The sequence below is a fragment of the Salvelinus sp. IW2-2015 genome, linkage group LG16, assembly GCF_002910315.2.
Source record: "Salvelinus sp. IW2-2015 linkage group LG16, ASM291031v2, whole genome shotgun sequence".
Lineage (NCBI taxonomy): Eukaryota > Metazoa > Chordata > Actinopteri > Salmoniformes > Salmonidae > Salvelinus > Salvelinus sp. IW2-2015.
In genome coordinates this window covers 17,962,230-17,982,277 of record NC_036856.1, presented here as the reverse complement: position 1 = coordinate 17,982,277, position 20,048 = coordinate 17,962,230, and the positions used below count along the sequence as shown (strand labels likewise).

Below are 20,048 nucleotides of genomic sequence, written 5' to 3'. Positions count from 1 at the left end.
GTCTGGTAATGTATTTGTTTCTGTGTGTACTTTCCTGGTGATAAAAATTAGAACTCGTCTGCAGTACAGTTTATTAGTGAAGGTAAGGTACCCAGGTTCAAAAAGCATTTTGGTTGAGGTAGTTCAACTCTACATTTCTATAGGCCTACAGTACCCTATAGTAGAGTCAATGTATGGCACATTACTTTCAAGGATCCAATCAACGGTTCTTTGATGACACAAAAACATATGGAAGCAGTGTGCCAATTATTTAAAAAAAAAAATTTTTTTAAAGCTAAATAGTCCAGTTGCAAATGAATCCCTGGGGATTTCTTACTGTACAGTACATTATTAAGTCAGTATAACATTGTCTAAAAAAACACCATGCCTCCAGATACTTCTTGAAAGGATGGCACAGCACAGTAGCGTGACAAGCAGAGTTCCAGCACACACAGGCTCCACCAGAGACCCATCACCAAGTGGTATCTCCAAACTCACAGGATCCTGCTCCTAAAAAGAAATAAACATTTGGGTAAGTGGATTCAAGTCATTTTCATATTCACAGTTGGTTCATTTTGAAACATTGTTATTGAAAATAAACAAGTTAGTTACTAAGTATGATAGTAATGATACATTCAACACTACATTGCATCACATCCGGACGTGATTGGGAGTCCCATAGGGTGGCGCACAATTGTACCAGCGTCGTCCGGGTTTGGCCAGGGTAAGCCGTCATTGTAAATAAGAATTTGTTCTTAACTGACTTGCCTAGTTAAAAAAATGTGGACTCCAAACATCATTTACTGTAGCTAAAACACACACATAAATGTATGTGGACAGCCCTTAAAATGAGTGGATTTGGCTATTTGCCGTTGCTGACTGGTGTATAAAATCGAGCACACAGCCATGCAATCTCCATAGACAAACATTGGCAGTAGAATGACCTTACTGAAGAGCTCAGTAATTTTCAGCGTGGCACCGTCATAGGATGCCAATTTTTCAACAAGTCAGTTTGTCAAATTTCTGCAAATCAGCTGCCCAGGTCAACTGTAAGTGCTGTAATTGTGAAGTGGCAACATCTAGGAGCAACAACAGTTCAGCCACGAAGTGGTAGGCCACACAAGCTCACAGAACGGACCAACGAGTGATGAAGCGCTTGGGGCGTAAAAATAGTGTGTCCTCGGTTGCAACAATTATTACCGAGTAACAAACTGCCTCTGGAAGCAATGTCAGCACAATAATGAAATGGGTTTCCATGACCGAGCAGCCGCACATAAGCCTAATGTCACCATGTGCAATGTCAAGCAAAGGCTGGATTGGTGTAAAGCTCGCCGCCATTGGACTCTGGAGTAGTGGAAACGCATTCTCTGGAGTGATGAATCACGCTTGACCATCTGGCTGTGTGGACAAACAAATTGAGGTTTGGCGGATGCCAGGAGAATGCTACCTACCCAAATCCATAATGCCAACTGTAAAGTTTGGTGGAGCAGGAATAATGGTCTGGGGGCGGTTTTTCATGGTTCGGGCTAGGCCCCTTAGTTCCAGTGAAGGGAAATATTACCGCTACAGCATACAATGTCATTCAAGACGATTCTGTGCTTCCGACTTTGTGGCAACAGTTTGGAGAAGGCCCTTTCCGGTTTCAGTATGACAATGCCCCAACGACAAGCAGTTGTCCACATACTTTTGGTCATGTAGTGTATGCGACAATGTCATTGGCTGATAGATTTACCTGTTGATGTTGGATCTCAAGCCATTGGCATATGCTTAAATTGTGGACAGTGCAGGGTGAGTCCACAATTTTGTAAGGAGGGAAGGAAATGAGCTGTGTACCTTAAAACAAAATAAAAACTAGTTATAATGGTAAAAACAAGCATATTTGCCATAAAATAAGTTGGTCCACTTCCAATAACCAAAGGTTAATGTTATTTACAGACACAGCATAATCTCCCTGAATGAAATTGGGAAGTATGGTCATGCGTAAAAGGTATAAACACGATAACTCACATGTATCTGTCCTGAGTATTAGCTTTGGAAGTTTAATTTCAACAAGTTCAAATCTCTTCCCTGCAAGAGAGGGCTTGTGATAACGGCCATGGATAGGGAGTGTTGCTTTGAGACTTCCTTGGTCCAGAGCAGGATACACAAGAACAATGAATTCCTCAGATGTGTGTGCTGGAGCCTCCAAATCAACCTCTGAACCCAAAAGCACCTAACAGAAAAAGATTATCAAATGTGTTACTTAACATAGCATGTATTAGGTTTGGCCTAACATAGATCTCAGAATTGGCAGATGGAGTTGGGTATAATAATTTTATCCTGTACTTTTCTGCACTGTGGTTGTATAATGCTACGGTCATTGTCATTTTTTACCTGTAAACCAGTGTCCTCTTTCAGAGATGCAAGTTGGTATTGATCAATGTAGATCCCACTGGGTAGTCTGTGAACCAGCAGAGCCTCGAGGCCATCTGGAAAATCAGGACCGAAGTAAACTGTGGTGACCAGGTCTCTAAAAACACAGAGGGACCATACTTCCTAACATTAGAAACAGTTAAAAAGTAAACAGCTTCTCAAGTCTCAAATGTGCGTCACCCAATTACAATTGTCAATTTACTTGCACGTGATAGGACCAGGTACAATGTTGTTGGTCCTATCAGATAAACTGGCATACGTTAGCCCTATGTTAACCTCACCAGATAACTGATTATTCTGCATCAGCCTATCAAATATCTTACACTTTATATCCACCAACCAATGGCATTTCTTAAAATAGGCCAACCTTGGTAACCAGTGAGATATTTTAAACCTACAAATTCTGGTTTACTTTTGTTCCATTGGTCTCTGTCAAAATGCTGTGTGACAATATTGCATTGATGCATCCTTGAATAGACTACAAGCTACTAGTACTAACAGACAACATTTTTGCTTACATTACAAAATCCCAGGCTTCTGCCTATCTATTTCACACACGTGTGCTTTCACAGCAATACAGATTTAGGAAGAATCGGAAACCCAGCCGTGAGCTGCCCAGTGATGCATGCCTAGCAGACGGGCTAAATGCCTTTCATGCTCGCGTCGAGGCAAGCAACACTGAAGCATGCATGAGAGCACCGGCTGTTCCGGATGACTGATCACTCTCTCCATAGCCAATGAGAGTAAGACCTTTCAACAGGTCAACATTCAAAAGGCTGAGGTGCCAGATGGATTACCAGGACGTGTACTCAAAGTATGCGCGGACCAACTGGCAAGTGTCTTCATTGATATTTTCAACCTCTCCCTGACCGAGTCTAACACCTACATGTTTCAAATAGACCACCATAGTCCGTGTCCAAGAACACCAAGGTAACCTGCCTAAATGACTACTGCCTCGTAGCACTCACATCTATAGCCATGAAGTGCTTTTAAAGGCTGGTAATGGCTTACATCAACACCATCATCCCGGAAACCCTACACCAATTTGCATACCGCCCCAACAGATGACGCAATCTTAATCGCATTCCACAGTGCCCTTTCCCACCTGGACAAAAGGAACACCTATGTGAGAATGCTGTTAATTGACTACATCTCAGCGTTTAACACCATAGTGCCCACAAAGCTCATCACTAAGCTAAGGACCCTGGGACTAAACACCTCCCTCTGCACCTGGATCCCTGACGTGCCAACACATATTGTGTTACTTGTTTTACTTTAGTTTATTTAATAAATATTTTCTTGACTCATCTTTACCAACAATGCAGTTAAGGGGTTGTAAGTATTTCACGATAAGGTCTACTACACCTGTTGTATTCGGCGCATGTGACAAATAACATTTGATTATACAACATGTAAGTTTATATTCGTACACTCATGGTCTTGTCAAATACCTGTAATTTACCCTTACTGCTATGACTAAAGTCTTGTTCACACTGCAGACCTTAAATGCTCAAATACTGTGTACGTTTTGGATTACTGACTGTCCAAACAGCAAGTTGCAAGTGACCAAATCAGATTGGTTGTGTCATTTGCAGACATGGCTACGCTAGTAGTCATAGTAATGATGGGTGTGTGAGCAGTGGTGTAGGCTGATTGGTGGTGGTGCTTGTGCCTCCTATCACTTAGAAGTTATGGAGCAACTAGCAAGCTAAGGTGACAATGCCTGCCATGGACTTTTCCCAGTTGCTTTGAGTGTTCAAAATCAGTGTATGAACACTTAAAGCCTCAAAGGATAAGATCCAACTTTCAAAACACGTCCTTTTCAGCTAACCACAGCAGTCAACTAGCTAGCTGTTAAATTTCTAGTACGTTCGCCATTTTTTTGTAAACAACTAACATGCTAGTTAGCTACCACATGTTCTTGTCAAAATAACAGTATGCCAAATAAGTCTAAATACCACTTGAGGGCAAATAAATCAGATTTGACCGTTCAGACATGTCGCATGGCCAGGAATCAATGGTGGTTTGAAATATCCGATTCCATGTGCTTTTTGGCTGTTCAAAAAAATCTAAATGTAGAATCGCATAGGATTCAAATCCAAAATAGGATGAGTCAAACTACCAGTGTGAATAAGGTTTAAATTAGTGGTGTGATCCACTAAGACGGTAAGCCCAGAGACAGCAAGGTACGACAGCCTTGAGTTTGAATCCCCCTCGAGGCAAGGTTTTTATTTGAGAGAAAAAAGAAAAGAAAAATTCCACTCTTGGACCTCCAGTCAAATAACGCATGTGAAAAAGTAGAGGATTATAAAAATGCATATAAAACGTTATGAATAAGTGTAGCCTACACGTCTAGTAGTGATAATTATTTATGTAGCAGTGCCAGTAGCCTGTGTCGTCTGCAAGAGGGACTCCAACAGGAAGCTCCTCATGAAATGCATTTGTAATCTTAAATTTAAAAGGTTTTGCCTGAACTTCTCTTCACAACACACTACCACAATTAGTGTAGGCCTACATTTAAAAAGGGTAGCCTAAGCCTACAGTGTGCCACCCCGCCAAGCATTGTGAAGTGAGCAATTTATGTTGTTTAGCAAATATGGTTTTACTGTGCTTTTAATAGGCTATTTGGGGAAAGAAGCAGACTTGCTCTTGCTAATTGCTGTATGTAAAACAGGCCTACAACATAGGCCAAATTACCGATCAGGGAAAGTTGACAGAAACTGCATTGGTGGTGTCACTTTGGCCGGTTATGATAACATTGTTGCACTGATGCCTTGTAAATACACTGAACAAAAATATAAAAAACACAACACTTAAGGTGTTGGTCCCATGTTTCATGAGCTAAAATAAAAGATCTCAGAAACGTTCCATATGTACAAAAAGCTTATTTCTCTAATTTTGTGCACAAATTTGTTTATATCCCTGTTAGTGAGAATTTCTCCTTTGCCAAGACAATCCATCCACCTGACAGGTGTGACATATCAAGAAGCTGATTAAACAGCATGATCATTACACAGGTGCACCTTGTGCTGGGGGCAACAAAATGCCACTTTAAAATGTGCAGTTATGTCACACAACACAATGCCACAGATGTCTCAAGTTTTGAAGGATCGTGCAATTGGCATGCTGACTGCAAGAATGTCCACCAGCGCTGTTGCCAGATTGATTTCTCTACCATAAACCGCCTCCGTCGTTTTAGAGGACTTAGCAGTACGTCCAACTGTGCTCACAACCGCAGACCACATGTAACCACGCCACCCCAGGACCTCCACATCCGGCTTCTTCACCTGCGGGATCATCGAAGACCTGTCCCCCAGACATCTGATGAAACTGTGGGTTTGCACAACCGAAGAATTTCTGCACAAACTGTCAGACACTGTCTCAACTGCATGATTGTTGTCCTCACCAGGGTTTTGACCTGACCGCAGTTGGGCTTCGCAAACAGACTTCAGTGGGCAAATGCTCACCATCGATGGCCACTGGCACGCTGTAAAAATGTGCTCTTCACAGATGAATTAATGGAGTGGGACACCATTCCACAGGCCAATCAACAGCCTGATCAGCTATATGCTAAGGAGAGGTCGCCTTGCATGAGGTAAATGGTTGTCATTTCAGATATTAACTGGTTTTCTGATCTACGCCCCTACTTTTGTATTTTTTAGGTATCTGTGACCAACAGATGCATATCTCCATCCCCAGTCATGTGAAATCCATAGATTAGGGCCTAATGAATGTATTTCAATTGACTGATTTCCTTATATGAACTGAAATCTTTGAAATTGTCACATATTGCGTTTATATTTTTGTTCAGTGTAGTTGCACAGGACAGAGAGATGAGCACAGTGAAAAAAGATCCAAAGGAATTAACCAATTGAAAAATGGAAATCACTTGCGCAATGAGGCAAGCAATGACTTCCTGACGGGTTGACCCCAAGTCGGGAAGGTAGGCAGCAACACCTCCGCCACCCTGATCCTCAACACGGGGGCCCCCACGGGGGTGCGTGCTCAGCCCCCTCCTGTACTCCCTGTTCACCCATGACTGTGTTGCCACGCACATCGCCAACTCAATCATCAAGTTTGGTCCCTTAACACAGACAGCGTGGTGAAGGCACAACAGTGCCTCTTCAACCTCAGGAGGCGAAAGAAATGTGGCTTGGCCCCTAAGACCCTCACAAACTTCTACAGATGCACCATTGAAAGCATCGTCGGGCATTGCACCATCCACAACCGCAGGGCTCTCCAGAGGGTGGTGCGGTCAACGCATCACCAGGGGCACACTGCCAGCCCTTCAGGACATCTACACGCCACGGTGTCACAGGAAGGCCAAGAATATCATCAAGGGCCTCAACCACAGCCTGTTCAGCCCGCTACCATCTAGAAGGGGCATCAAAGCTGGGACAGAGACAGCTTCTATCTCCAGGCCATCAGACTGTTAAACAATCATCACTAGCCGGTACTCTACCCTGCACCTTAGAGACTGCTGCTCTATGTACATTGAACACTGGTCACTTTAATAATCTTGACATACTGTTTGAACCACGTTATATGAATATACTGTATTCTAGTTATGGCTAATCCTATAAGACTTATTTTAAATGTTTTCTGGATTGTGTGTATTTTATTTCTAGGTATTACTGCACTGTTGGAGCTAGAAACACAAGCATTTTGCTGCACCTGCGATAACATCTGCAAATCTGTGTACGTAACCAATAAACTTTGATTTGACATGCTCTAAAAGATGTGCAGGCTAAACAGCATTGGCTGTTGAATTACTACATTTTGTTTATTATTTACAGTTGTAAACACACCCTGAAAGCACAGAATGGTCTTGTGTAATCACCTTATTAAAAATGCCCACACCAGTACAAATACTTATTCGAGCTAACAGAGCTTACCCACGATTGATGTTGCACTATGATTTAAAGTCAACAAGTCATAATTGTAGTCAACGTATGATATATTTGGGATGAAGTAACAAATTCGAACTGCCCACTTCGTGCAAATCTGTGTGAATGTGATGTATTTTCCTATGTAAGGCATACAAATTATTTTCAGCCTACGTTTAGTTTCATGGCTAGGTTTTATTTGAATGTTAACACCCATCAGCATGGCATGGTTTACATTTGAGTCATTTAGCAGACGCTCTTATCCAGAGCGACTCACATGAACATTTAGGGTTAAGTGCCTTGCTCAAGGGATTCAAACTAGAGGTCGACCGATTATGATTTTTCAACGCCGATACCGATTATTGGAGGACCAAAAAAAGCCGATACCGGTTAAATCGGCCGATTTTTTTTCTTTATTTGTAATAATGACAATTACAACAATACTGAATGAACACTTATTTTAACTTAATATAATACATCAATAAAATCAATTTAGCCTCAAATAAATAATGAAACATGTTCAATTTGGTTTAAATAATGCGTGTTAGAGAAGAAAGTGTTAGAGAAGAAAGTAAAAGTGCAATATGTGCCATGTAAAAAAGCTAATGTTTAAGTTCCTTGCTCAGAACATATGAAAGCTGGTGGTTCCTTTTAACATGAGTCTTCAATATTCCCAGGTAAGAAGTTTTAGGTTGTAGTTATTATAGGAATTATAGGACTATTTCTCTCTATAACATTTGTATTTCATATACCTTTGACTATTGGATGTTCTTATAGGCACTTTAGTATTGCCAGTGTAACAGTAACAGTTCCGTCCCTCTCCTCGCCCCTACCTAGGCTCGAACCAGGAACACGTCGACAACAACCACCCTCGATGCATCGTTACCCATCGCTCCACAAAAGCCGCGGCCCTTGCAGAGCAAGGGGAACAACTACTCCAAGTCTCAGAGCGAGTGACGTCACCGATTGAAACGCTATTAGCGCACCCCTCTAACTAGCTAGCCATTTCACATCGGTTACACCAGCATAATTTCGGGAGTTGATAGGCTTGAAGTCATAAACAGCTCAATGCTTGAAGCATTGCGAAGAGCTGCTGGCAAAACGCACGAAAGTGCTGTTTGAATGAATGCGTACGAGCCTGCTGCTGCCTACCATCGCTGTCAGACTGCTCTATCAAATATCAAATCATAGACGTAATTATAACATAATAACACACAGAAATATGAGCATTTGGTCTTTAATATGGTCGAATCCGGAAACTATCATTAGGAAAACAAAACGTTTATTATTTCAGTGAAATACGGAACCGTTCCGTATTTTATCTAACGGGTGGCATCCATAAGTATAAATATTCCTGTTACATTGCACAACATTCAATGTTATGTCATATTTACGTAAAATTCTGGCAAATTAGTTCGCAACGAGCCAGGCGGCCCAAACTGTTGCATATACCCTGACTCTGCGTGCAATGACCGCAAGAGAAGTGACAATTTCACCTGGTTAATATTGCCTGCTAACCTGGATTTATTTTAGCTAAATATGCAGGTTTAAAAATATATACTTCTGTGTATTGATTGTAAGAAAGGCATTGATGTTTATGGTTAGGTACACATTGGAGCAACGACAGTCATTTTTCGCGAATGCGCACAGCATCGATTATATGCAACACAGGACATGCTAGATAAACTAGTAATATCATCAACCATGTGTAGTTAACTAGTGATTATGATTGATTGATTGTTTTTTATAAGATAAGTTTAATGCTAGCTAGCAACTTACCTTGGCTTCTACTGCATTCGCATAACAGGCAGGCTCCTCGTGGAGTGCAATGTAAGGCAGGTGGTTAGAGCTTTGGACTAGTTAACCGTAAGGTTGCAAGATTGAATCCCCGAGCTGACAAGGTAAAAATCTGTCGTTCTGCCCCTGAACAAGGCAGTTAACTCACCGTTCCTAGGCCGTCATTGAAAATAAGAATGTGTTCTTAACTGACTTGCCTAGTTAAATAAAGGTGTAAAAATAATAATAATAAAATCGGCGTCCAAAAATACCGATTTCCGATTGTTATGAAAACTTCAAAATCAGCCCTAATTAAATCGGTCGACCTCTAATTCAAACCAGCGACCTTTCTGTTACTAAACCAATGCTTAACCCCTAGGCTACCTGCCACCCCTTTATTAATCAAAAACAGCTGCAAAGTAATTTCTCTCGGCAACAGAGATGAGCCAAAAAGCCTTGCGTCCACTTGGCCACCTGAGCCATGGAGCAAATTAAAATAGAATAACATTAGTTTGCACCCCTTAACTATTTCTATTGCGGATTTGCGGACGCAATTATGGAAGATGACAAATCCAGAACCAGCAGGCTACTCTTTTGAATAGATTGTCGTAAAATAAACAGCAACAGATAACATTAGTTAGCTAGATAAGGATAGCATGCTAGCTACACTAACTACACATTTGCTGATGTTTATCAACTCCAGATGTAATTCGTGAATACGTATAAGTGGTCTTCGTCATTCTTCAGGAGGTGGAACCTAAACATGCATTTCCTCTCTAGAACAGGAAATTACAACAAAATAGTGGCAGCATCTTCCTCTGGGGGTGGATCCTTTAATTAGGCATAGAGCGTGCAATAGAATGCGTTGATTGGCAGGTGTACTGTAGAATGATAAACTTTCCTTTAGTGTGGATCTGTTGTGGAACTCGCCTGCGTGGGTTCAAGTCTGTGGGTTCGAGTCCGGAGTCGCGATAAACTTCTTTAAAATAATTAAACACAGTTACTGGAATCTGTAGGATGATAATGCTCTTATGAAAAGTGTTTGTTCAAGTCCATCTACGTGTTAATATTTGTAATTGGCTGATGCATTACTTGATCCAGATGACAGTGATTATTTCCTGGTGAGGTCAGCCGAAGATTATGGATATACTGGCAAGATACAGGTCTTTCTGCCCTAAAAATGGGAGTCGTTGTCAACAAAGCAGCACGGTAGGCTGTATATCTACCGCATATCCTGTCTTTGGATTGGTGGATACATCTGATTATTGTAATCTTTTTTGAATATTCAATGAGGGTTGTTGATGTCAACCGCCTGTATTCGATGGAGATGCTATGCTACTAGTCTTGTGCCATGAATTTGCGTCGAGACAACGGCAATATAAAGTGTTTTTCCTCAAAGTTACCGGGATGTCACGTGTCCTACTTATCAGTACACTCATAACAACATAATAAGCATTACGGGAAGAAAAAAAAATTCATTCGACACACTCATTGACCTCCATATAAAAATTCCTCGCTTGGTGGGCGAAACACAGAAATTATACAGGACTAGTAAAGACCCAGTGCACTACCTCTGAGGAAAAAAATCTAATATATTTAAATATTTTTTAAATTAAATTTCAGGGGGTGCTGCAGCACCCTCAGCACCTCTACTTCCCATGGCTATGGTTCGCATTGGTCTAACGTGTGCCAGGTTATCCAATGGAATCAGTTACAATGTCGACAATTTTAATTGTCTGATGCAGATTGAGACTGAGAAACTGTTTAAATGTAACTCTTTCTAATGTTCGCAAGTATGGCCCCAGAGTAACCAAAGATTGGGATTAGGTGTCAAAATCAGATGTCAACATCTTTCAATTGCATTTATTAGCTATGCTCTTGGTAACCTTGCAGACATCTATTCGCCAGACGGTCATCTTACACAGTTAGTTACCTGTGAAAACCATTTTTGCTGACATCCATCGTTACTGATACAGTCTCCAGCCATGTCATGGACAAACCACAGCTGTTCTCGTCTGCAACAAAAAGGTCAGAGGCTTTGTACATCACATGACAAACTAGCAGCCATCTAAAAGCATAGGGTCAGTGTCATAGGGTTGACAATTTGCCAATCCAGTGTGGCTCTGCTGTTTGCACATAACTTCATACATTGAAGATACATCATCGATTCATGCCTATCACGATTAGCTACTGTGCATAGCTACCTGTGAAAAAGACTGGCTTAACGAATGGCATGACACATTTGACGTGTAACGTTAACTAGCTGGGAAACAATTTTCACGTCACTTCGATACCTTTACTTTTTTATAGCAGGTTTGGATAATTAATGTACCAGGTTAGGATACGGAGGTCAATGTTAGCGAAATGCTATCCTAGCTAAGTTACCTGCTACGAAAAATCACTTTGTATCGAAGTGGCGCTAGCTAACGTTACGTTAAATACCTAACATTACTAGCCATCGCCCTCAATGAACATTGCCGTATTTATTCAAAATTACTTTCTTTGATGTGTTATCATTTACCTGCTTGCGTTGATCCAAAAAGAACCAAGTAAACAGTACATGTGCTGAAAAATACAAACATGAGTAAATTGCCTTCCTAAACCCTAGGCGATGCTAGAAATGTCAGCCATCTACGTCATGTGTTTACGGAAACAAACTGAAATTAAGGACCCATTCCAATATGTGGTTCATTATGAAACCAGATAAATATATATTATTCTCATATTCAAATTAATTGCGATAACTACATAGAAAATCTTAACGGTGAAGACATTTTTTTTGGACCTACTGTGAACAAAAGTAGAAGTCATATTCACCCCATAGCGTACAGGCAATTKGAGTGTATCCCAGGATTTAGACGAGGTTTGTGAGAAACTAGCTGGGTCGATTCGTTAGATTTTTTTGCGTGCATGCCTTTCTGTATTTTGTTTATTTTCAAAACTCAAGATAGTATGCATGTCAAACATGTTTGCGAGCTAATTACCTTGCGAGGTACTTTGATAAATCTACATAAAACGTTCGTATAAGTAAAATAAAATACTCAACAATGCCTTTTGTGGCTAAACGATGCGGTGTTCAATTCAGCCCACCTTCAATCGTTTTAATTTATGAAGGTAATATTAAGGATACAAACAAGATGCGTAAAAGAATCATACCTGTGAGGAACTTCTCGAAATGTTCAGGTAGGAAAATTACACAGTACACTGCTTATCACAGAAAGGATGAGCATCCCCTAGTCCAGCATTTTCCAAACTCGGACCTGGGGACCCCAAGGGGTGTTTGGTTTTTGCCCTAGCACAACACAGCCGATTCAAATAATAAAAACCTTGATGATTAACGTTAGTTGACTATTTGAATCAGTTGTGTAGTAACTGGGAAACGCTACCCTGGTCACCCTTGTTATGGAGAGCTTTCACATGGCATAGTGATCTCCCAAGTTATTTTAGTGCCAGATCAATACATATGGCAACACATTGCTATACTTACTAACTTGTCCAATGCAACAACTGAAATTCTAGATGGCCAACCCACAAGGCAAATAGATCATAGAAAATGCTTTCCCAACTAGTATTTGAGAGCTGCAGTGTGTGCAGGTTTCATTACAAGCCCAGCACAAAAACACAAGAGGAACACCTGCACTCTTCTTGAGGATTTATGGTTGGTGACCACCACTAAAAGGTGTTTTACCCATATAGATACTAAAAACTTGAGGTAATCTAATTCTATTTCACCCACCTCACCCACAGACTGCTGCATGGCTGCGGAGAGAATGAAGCACCATATTCGGCACAGGGCATACCTGGAGAGTGTTTCATTGGGGCAACTGGAGAGGCTTCATATAGTGCTTCGGGATCACATGCAGGGCCACAGCCTGGAGCACACTCTAGCCTCCCTCCGCCTGGACCCTGAGGAGGACCTCAACAAGCTGGATGATGAGGAGCTTGCGCGCAAGAAGGCCCAAATGGACAATCTCTTTGAGCGCAACCGAAGGCGGAAAGATGACCCTGACTTTGTCTATGACCTGGAGGTGGAATTTAAAGGGGAGGTTGCTCGGGAACCATGCAGCTGGGATGAAGAGGAGTCTGATGATGGATTTTAAAAGAACACAGATCAGACTGGGAGTGTTTCAGTTTGTCAACAAAGCACCCTACCTGATCTTTAGTGATTGAACAATACTCATTCCTTTGCACAGGGCAGTTGTTATTCTGGCCCTTTGCTCAATTAAGCCATCAACAACAACCATGTCCAACTGGACATGGATAAAAAAAACATTTAAACTAATATCCTTACAGATGCTATTGAAATATTGAATAGTTGTACATGTTTATTGATATGAAACTTACATTTACAAAATACAAATACTTTGTCTCCTTGACCCTCTGTTTCAACAGCATTATACTTGTACAAGATTTATATATTCACAGTTAACTAAAGACAAGTTTATGCTAAACCCCTAAGAATTATCTAAAGTAACAATCTTTGGAAAGTAATATTCTTGTCACATGTCATTGTCAACATTGTAGCCTATATCAAGTACAATAGTATTTTGTGTAAGGTTAGAATAAAAAGTAGCACATGCAACAACTATCAAATATCATCTGAATCTCTCTACATTAAAAATTTTAGGTCAACAAAATATTAAAAAGCAATAGCAGTGTTTTTTTACAGTGGATAGTAGCTCAGAATCATTAACGTTCAATTTCTTCAAATAACCAGGTTTCTATCCAACCATTTCATGCAGATTAATTACCTGAGGCATAAAAATAAAAAAAACTCACGACAGGCCTCATGGAAACGGTACATTTCCCAATGTTGCCAAAACAAAATACGCAAGACAGTGGGATATTTTTTTGTTGGTGAAAAAGATTGCCACAATTGCGGTGGAAACGTTTTTACGCACAAATATTGACATGTAAAAACCACAGTAAGCTTGAAGTCATGCAATGAATGATATGTTTCGTTGTTCTACTAACACGAAGTGAAAAAGCATGCAGAGTTTATCGGCAGATAAGTTAAAGTTCGTCATAACTTATTTCACAAACTTCATAACTTATGGTGGTTAAGTGGACGACAGGTAGCGGTTAAGAGCATTGGGCCAGTAACCCCAAAAATATCCCAGAATCCAAAAAAGGTGAAAAATCTGTTGATGTGCCCTTGAGCAAGGCACTTAACTCCAATAGCTCCTGTAAGTCACTGGATAAGAGCATATGGTGTTGAGCTTCATGCAAATTTCCACGAAATATCAAAGGCTATAATCTGAATGACGCTGGTCAGTGCTTGGCTGCTTATTATCAATTAAAAGTGATCTGGATTTTTTTTATATCTCATCATATAACCTACCCTGTCCGAACTGTCTATAGACCATTATCGCAACAGTTTTTGTGACAACCATCGGAAGTTTGATGGAAACACCCCTCTGGAGGGGAAAATGCAGTTTGTATGCAGATTTTAGAATATATGCATGAAAATCAGTCGCAAATTGGATGGAAACCTAGCTACTGCTGGTCTTTCTTCCGTACTTTACAGCAGTTTGAATAAGATATCTTTGGAACACCATTCCCCAGAATTTTTTGTTGTTGTATCTAAGCATTGTTAAATTGCTAATAATTAGTGGTGAGCAGTTGATTTTAATTCAAAGTGCTTTAATGCTTGCTGGTTATGTTGGCAAAGAAATCCCAGTAGCTTCCTAAATGTCTGACCATTATCACCATCATACATTCAAGAGCGGGCAACTGCTTTTGACAGTCGATATAAAAATATAGTACACCTTTTACCAGATAGCTTATTAGTCCAAGAATGGACGGAGTGAACGTTTTTGTTTGCTTGGTTTAAGATTTTTTGGCAGGATTCAAGATTGTTGTATACAAAATTTCTGCATGTGTGTGCTTGAACCCAAGAGGTAGCTAGGTAACTAAAATGCAGACACAAATGAGATCGTATCACTTGAGTGAGGACAGAATAAAAAAAAATGAAACTAAACCATGGAGAAAATGTTATCAACAGCAGTTAAATTTGTTTGTCAAATACTAAAACCTTTACAAATTTCAAGTACTTTGAATAAAAGCTTTGTATTTAGATCATCATATTTATGCACAGCCATAATAGAAAGGGAAATATTTTTGTAAATATATTACACTAATTTTACTACAGACAAAAACATTTATAGAAAAGTACTTAAGAAATATATCATTTTTTCTTCTTATCCTGGGTGCATCGTGGACAAAACCTGAAAGAGAATAGACTAAATACAAGATGTACAAAAAAGTAATGCGTGTAATCACCAACTTTGTAAAAGATTCACCTACCATTTTCCTTTTGGCTTCGTAGCAAGATCAACACAAGCAAAGTGAAACCACTCAATTGGGCACTGTTTGAAAAGTGAAAATATTGGTAAGAAGACATTCAGATTACAGTAATCTTTCAATTAACTTCTTGGATCTACATAAAAATGCCACTAATTTCAAAGCATTCTTTGGAATAACAAGACAACCAATAAAAACTTACATCAGGGTTATCACATCCAATCATCTCTCCATATGACACTTGATGGCACAAGCAGTATGTTGGCTCATTTGGATCAACTGGCATGTCCAAAACATCTGACGGTTGCATTGGCAGGAGAGCGTCACTCAATTCTGGGCTACAGATATTAATGGGTTAAATGACATTGAGTTAGAGTAAAAACCAGGCAGACACACATACATGGTATTTTGTTTATACAATCTTTTCTATACCTGTTTTTAAGCTTTTTCTTCCTGGGAGAATCCTCATCCGATGATTTCCTGCCTCTCCCCTTGGGTCCACGCTTCTCCCTCAGTCCCCGACCTTCACCCTCTGAAGCAGATATTCACAGATGTGCACATGGAATTTAGTTACATGTCGTAAATGTGCTGTAGAAGTATTTCCCACCGACAGTCTCCCTGCTTACTCTTTAACCCTCTTCCTTCTGGACTTTCATAGCCGCTCACTTCCAGCTTCTCCTTCAGCTCATTCTCAAATCGGGCCAGGTCTGCATCCAGCCTGCGGATATGCTTGTCCACCTATGACATGCAAACAATTAGATTGGTCAATAGATTATGCAAAACCAACAGTATGACACTAATTTGTACTCAAATGACAGGTTTGGAGCACTATACAACCAATAGTGAAAGTATTGACATCTTTATGTACTCATGACAGTGTTGGAGCACTGACCATTTCATATGTCTGCATGGCAAGCTGCACTTTGTCATCGCTGAACTCTTTGCACTTGCTGTAAGCACTCTGGATCTTCTGCAGGTGCACAACCCTCTGTTCCGTAGCCAAGTTCCTTACACTTGAGATGTACTCCTCTGCCAGCTTGTCGATCTCTCCTTTTTTCTCTACACATTTGCAGGACAATTTAAATACTGGAAAAAGAAATATGCTGAACAATATAATAATGATGGGCATGAAACCATGTAGTAAATCAGGTGATCAAAACTAATACAATTTGTAATGTATTTTTTGTGTAGTTTAACTGATGTCAATCTCATGTTTTGTACCTTCAGTTCTATTGTCCAGGTCCCGCATCAGTGAAAAGTTCCTCTGTAGTTCACAGGGCAGATTCTCGATACCTTGAGGAATACGTCATGATTGTTAAACGCAGTCATCAGGAACTACAATATTTAATCCTCAGAACAAGATAGGATTTGATGGTAACACACAGCTGACAGCTCATGGTTCATGTTCACTTTTCTACAATGAATACACTGCAGTCTGATGACGATACTAGATAACAGGTGGCCACATACAAAATGGATAATGTTAGCCAGGTAGCTGGATCACAACACCTGTACTACCAAAATAACTTCAACCTAAATGTTTTCCCCCATGGAAAACAAGGTTGTCACTAGTAACCACAGCCACACACAAAAAAAAAAATGTAAGATAGGATTAGGCATGTTAAAAGTGTGGTTAAGGTTCATTTTAAAATCAGAAGAGAAATTGTAGAAATAGGCAGGGTTTAGCCATAATTATTATGACTGTGGTAACTAGTGACCCCCAAAATAATCTTGTTTTACGGTAGAGGATAGCTTTATATTATCTTCCACTCCCTTAAGAAATTTGGCTTTGGTGATTTTTTTCTGTAAGGCTATTAAGACTCTATACGAATGGTAACAGCTCTATCAAACTGAAACATGGCACCTCACCTAGATTTGAGTTAGGACAACCTTTCCTTATTTCGCTCTCGATCTCACTGTATCTATTTTTATTAATCACACAACTTCTTACAAATTCTTTAAATAATAGTCCTGTACAAGGCATTTCCATAGCTGGTAAAGAAATTATTATAAGCCAGCTGGCTGACGATACTACAATTTTTCTGAAACACACTAGTTAGATTCCCATATCGATCAATGTGATAGAATCATTTTCCAAAGCATCTGGTCTATATCTTAACATTAATAAATGTGAACTCATGGCTGTCAAAGATTGTGTGACACCCTCATATTATGGTATTCCAGTGAAAGAAGAACTTACATATTTAAGCATAACCATTACTAAGGATCAGAAGTCTAGAGGCTTACTAAATTTTAACCCTCATTAAAAAAAAAACTAGAAGAAGCTAAATCAATGGCTACATAGGGACTTATCATTAAAAGGAAGAGTCCTAATAACCAAGGCTGAAGGTCTAGACTAACATATGCCGCTCTATCTTTATATCTTGACGGTAAAATAAGCAAAGAGATAGAAAGTTGAAAAGCATTTGGTCTGTGGAGAAACCGTACCCATTACATTAGGAAAAAACTGATATAATGGAACACTTGTGTATGGTGGGCTGAATTTTCTGAACTTAACTACCTTAAAGAATACTTTTAAGATCAATTGGATAAAAGAATTCCTAAGAAGACCCACTTCTATGTGGAACTTTATTCCTCATCATGTCTTCTCTACTTTTGGTGGCCTTCATGTTGGTTTGCAATAATAATATTGACAAAGTTCCAGTGAAACTCTGCTTTTCATCAGGTTCTCTTGTCATAGTCCTTAATTTATCAGCATAATTTTTCTCCACACAGATATTATATATGGAATAATCAGGACATACGGTATAAAAAAATACTTCTTTGTTATAAGAATATTGGTTCCGAAATATCCTATCGGTGAGCCAACTTGTAAATGAAGAGGGTCTTTTACTTAATTATAAGGAATTTATCACTTAACTAGATCCCTGTAACACCTAAAGATTTTGCAATTGTTTTAGATGCCATTCCCTCAGGTGTTGCTTTATTATTCCGGAACATGTCAAGACCTGACTCTCAAAACATACCTACAATTAACCCGGTTGACTCATTAGTAGGAAAGATTTGTTTTTCTTTAAGTTCATTCAACAACAATAGAGCTATACGAGCCTTGTGGCAACAGGATGTATCTATACATTATTGGAATGGTTTTACTGATAATGTCTGTTGGGAAAAAGTTTGGATGTTGCCACACACATACCTACTTATTAACAAAATGAAGGAAGTTTATTTAAAAATTATTCATAAATATTATCTTGACAACCACTATATTAAGAAGTAAAAAAATAAAAACAAATTAAAATCGTAACTTTTGTAATGACCACCCAGAAACAGTGCTGCATCTTTTTTTTGCATTGTATTCATGTAAATGGATGTGGCAAGACATCAGTAGATTTATAATTGAACACATTTATGAAGATGTTAGACTATTATGGAGAGATATGCTGCTTTGATTCTTTACTTATGATAGAAATAAGTTGAAACAATTTTATGTAATTAATTTCATTATTCTTTAGACCAAATATTATATTTCAAATTTACAAACAAAAAAAATAAAAAAAATAAACTTGAAAAAACAAATGTAACTATATTTTAAGACACTTAAACACAATGTCAACAACAAAAAAAAAGAATTATTAATGTGTATATTCCCCTTAAGGTCCTTGTGTAATGTGATATTGTACCCCCTAGCCCAAATGTCCATTATATATCTATCTATACACACACACACACACACACACACGTGTTTCCCCATGTACTTTTACATTTACATTACATTTTAGTCATTTAGCAGACGCTCTTATCCAGAGCGACTTACAGTAGAGTGCATACAATTTTTGTATTGATTTGTTAATGAATTTTTTTWATAAATRTGATTATTTTGGCAGATGTGGAACTGGAATTTGGTTATACTTTGYGCTCGTGACGCACTTTGAAATCAAACATTCCGCCCAGTGTACACCTGACTCGCCGTATAAAACGAGGTTGCGCGGCTGCCGTTCCCCGCCAACTTGCCAAAGTTACATTGAGGAAAGCGCTCCCTGTTCAGGGAAGTTGTCAATCATAATTCGGAACGTGGCTATAGCAAACTAGAAAGTACTATCAAACACATTTTATGATACTGGCATGCACCACTGAGATTAATGTACAGGTTGCCGTTTAGTAACTAGTTACAACATCATCGGTTACTGGTTTACTGCTACAAAATAAGCCAAGACAGCGGAAAAATAGCCCCTCAGTGCGCAAGCTAACATTAGTTCTCTATAGATAAATTCAATTTATGGCATTTCATCTAACGTACAACTTCAATACCATAGTTACTAGAAAACTAACAACAATAGTAGTAAATTAACTAACTAGTTAGTAATGCTGAGAACTTGTAATCTCGCTAACGACACAACATGTGTGGCTAGCTCGCCAAGCTATCTAACGTTAGTTTAGAAGTTCGAGACTGAAAAACAAACACGATTGGAAATGTAGCCAATTAACAACTGTTCACATTACGTTAGCTAGATACTCACTGTCGAGGTAATGTTCCAGGTATATTGCCGTCGCCATCTTTTCAATTGTATTTTACAGGACTAGCTAGTAAACATGTTTTTTTGCTAACTAGCTTAGCCGAACGCTAGATACGTTTCTAATTCATGACGTCCTCAACTTTCATTGGCTTAAAATACAGGTTTGAATATGTTCTTCTGATTGGATAACTTTAAGGTGTGGCTCCTTCATATT

The 20,048-nt window shown here is 39.3% G+C and overlaps 3 protein-coding genes across 4 annotated transcripts; 1 reads left to right on the top strand and 2 right to left on the bottom strand.

Moving 5' to 3' along the window:
• Positions 1-235: 235 nt before the first annotated feature.
• pigx (phosphatidylinositol glycan anchor biosynthesis, class X) lies at positions 236-12,288 on the bottom strand. Of its 2 annotated transcripts, none has more exons than XM_024004347.2 (6): positions 12,210-12,288; positions 10,987-11,068; positions 2,353-2,488; positions 1,987-2,191; positions 1,712-1,812; positions 236-489 (listed from the first exon to the last, which is right to left on the bottom strand). In XM_024004347.2, exons 2-6 carry the CDS (start codon positions 11,043-11,045, stop codon positions 331-333), a joined length of 660 nt encoding a protein of 219 aa, XP_023860115.1. In that variant the 5' UTR covers positions 11,046-11,068; positions 12,210-12,288; the 3' UTR covers positions 236-330. The 2 variants fall into 2 exon arrangements, with proteins under 2 accessions (XP_023860115.1, XP_023860114.1); XM_024004346.2 differs by lacking the exon at positions 12,210-12,288 and adding an exon at positions 11,575-11,714.
• Positions 11,888-13,285, top strand: cep19 (centrosomal protein 19). The gene is made up of 2 exons (XM_024004349.2): positions 11,888-12,236; positions 12,801-13,285. Exons 1-2 carry the CDS (start codon positions 12,101-12,103, stop codon positions 13,151-13,153), a joined length of 489 nt encoding a protein of 162 aa, XP_023860117.1. The 5' UTR covers positions 11,888-12,100; the 3' UTR covers positions 13,154-13,285.
• A 1,313-nt stretch (positions 13,286-14,598) lies between these two features.
• Positions 14,599-19,969, bottom strand: ing5a (inhibitor of growth family, member 5a). The gene is made up of 8 exons (XM_024004348.2): positions 19,838-19,969; positions 16,578-16,649; positions 16,249-16,415; positions 15,983-16,094; positions 15,789-15,888; positions 15,559-15,694; positions 15,360-15,421; positions 14,599-15,280 (listed from the first exon to the last, which is right to left on the bottom strand). The coding sequence occupies exons 1-8, from the start codon at positions 19,872-19,874 to the stop codon at positions 15,241-15,243; spliced, it is 726 nt and encodes a 241-aa protein (XP_023860116.1). The 5' UTR covers positions 19,875-19,969; the 3' UTR covers positions 14,599-15,240.
• Between the last annotated feature and the right edge of the window lie 79 nt (positions 19,970-20,048).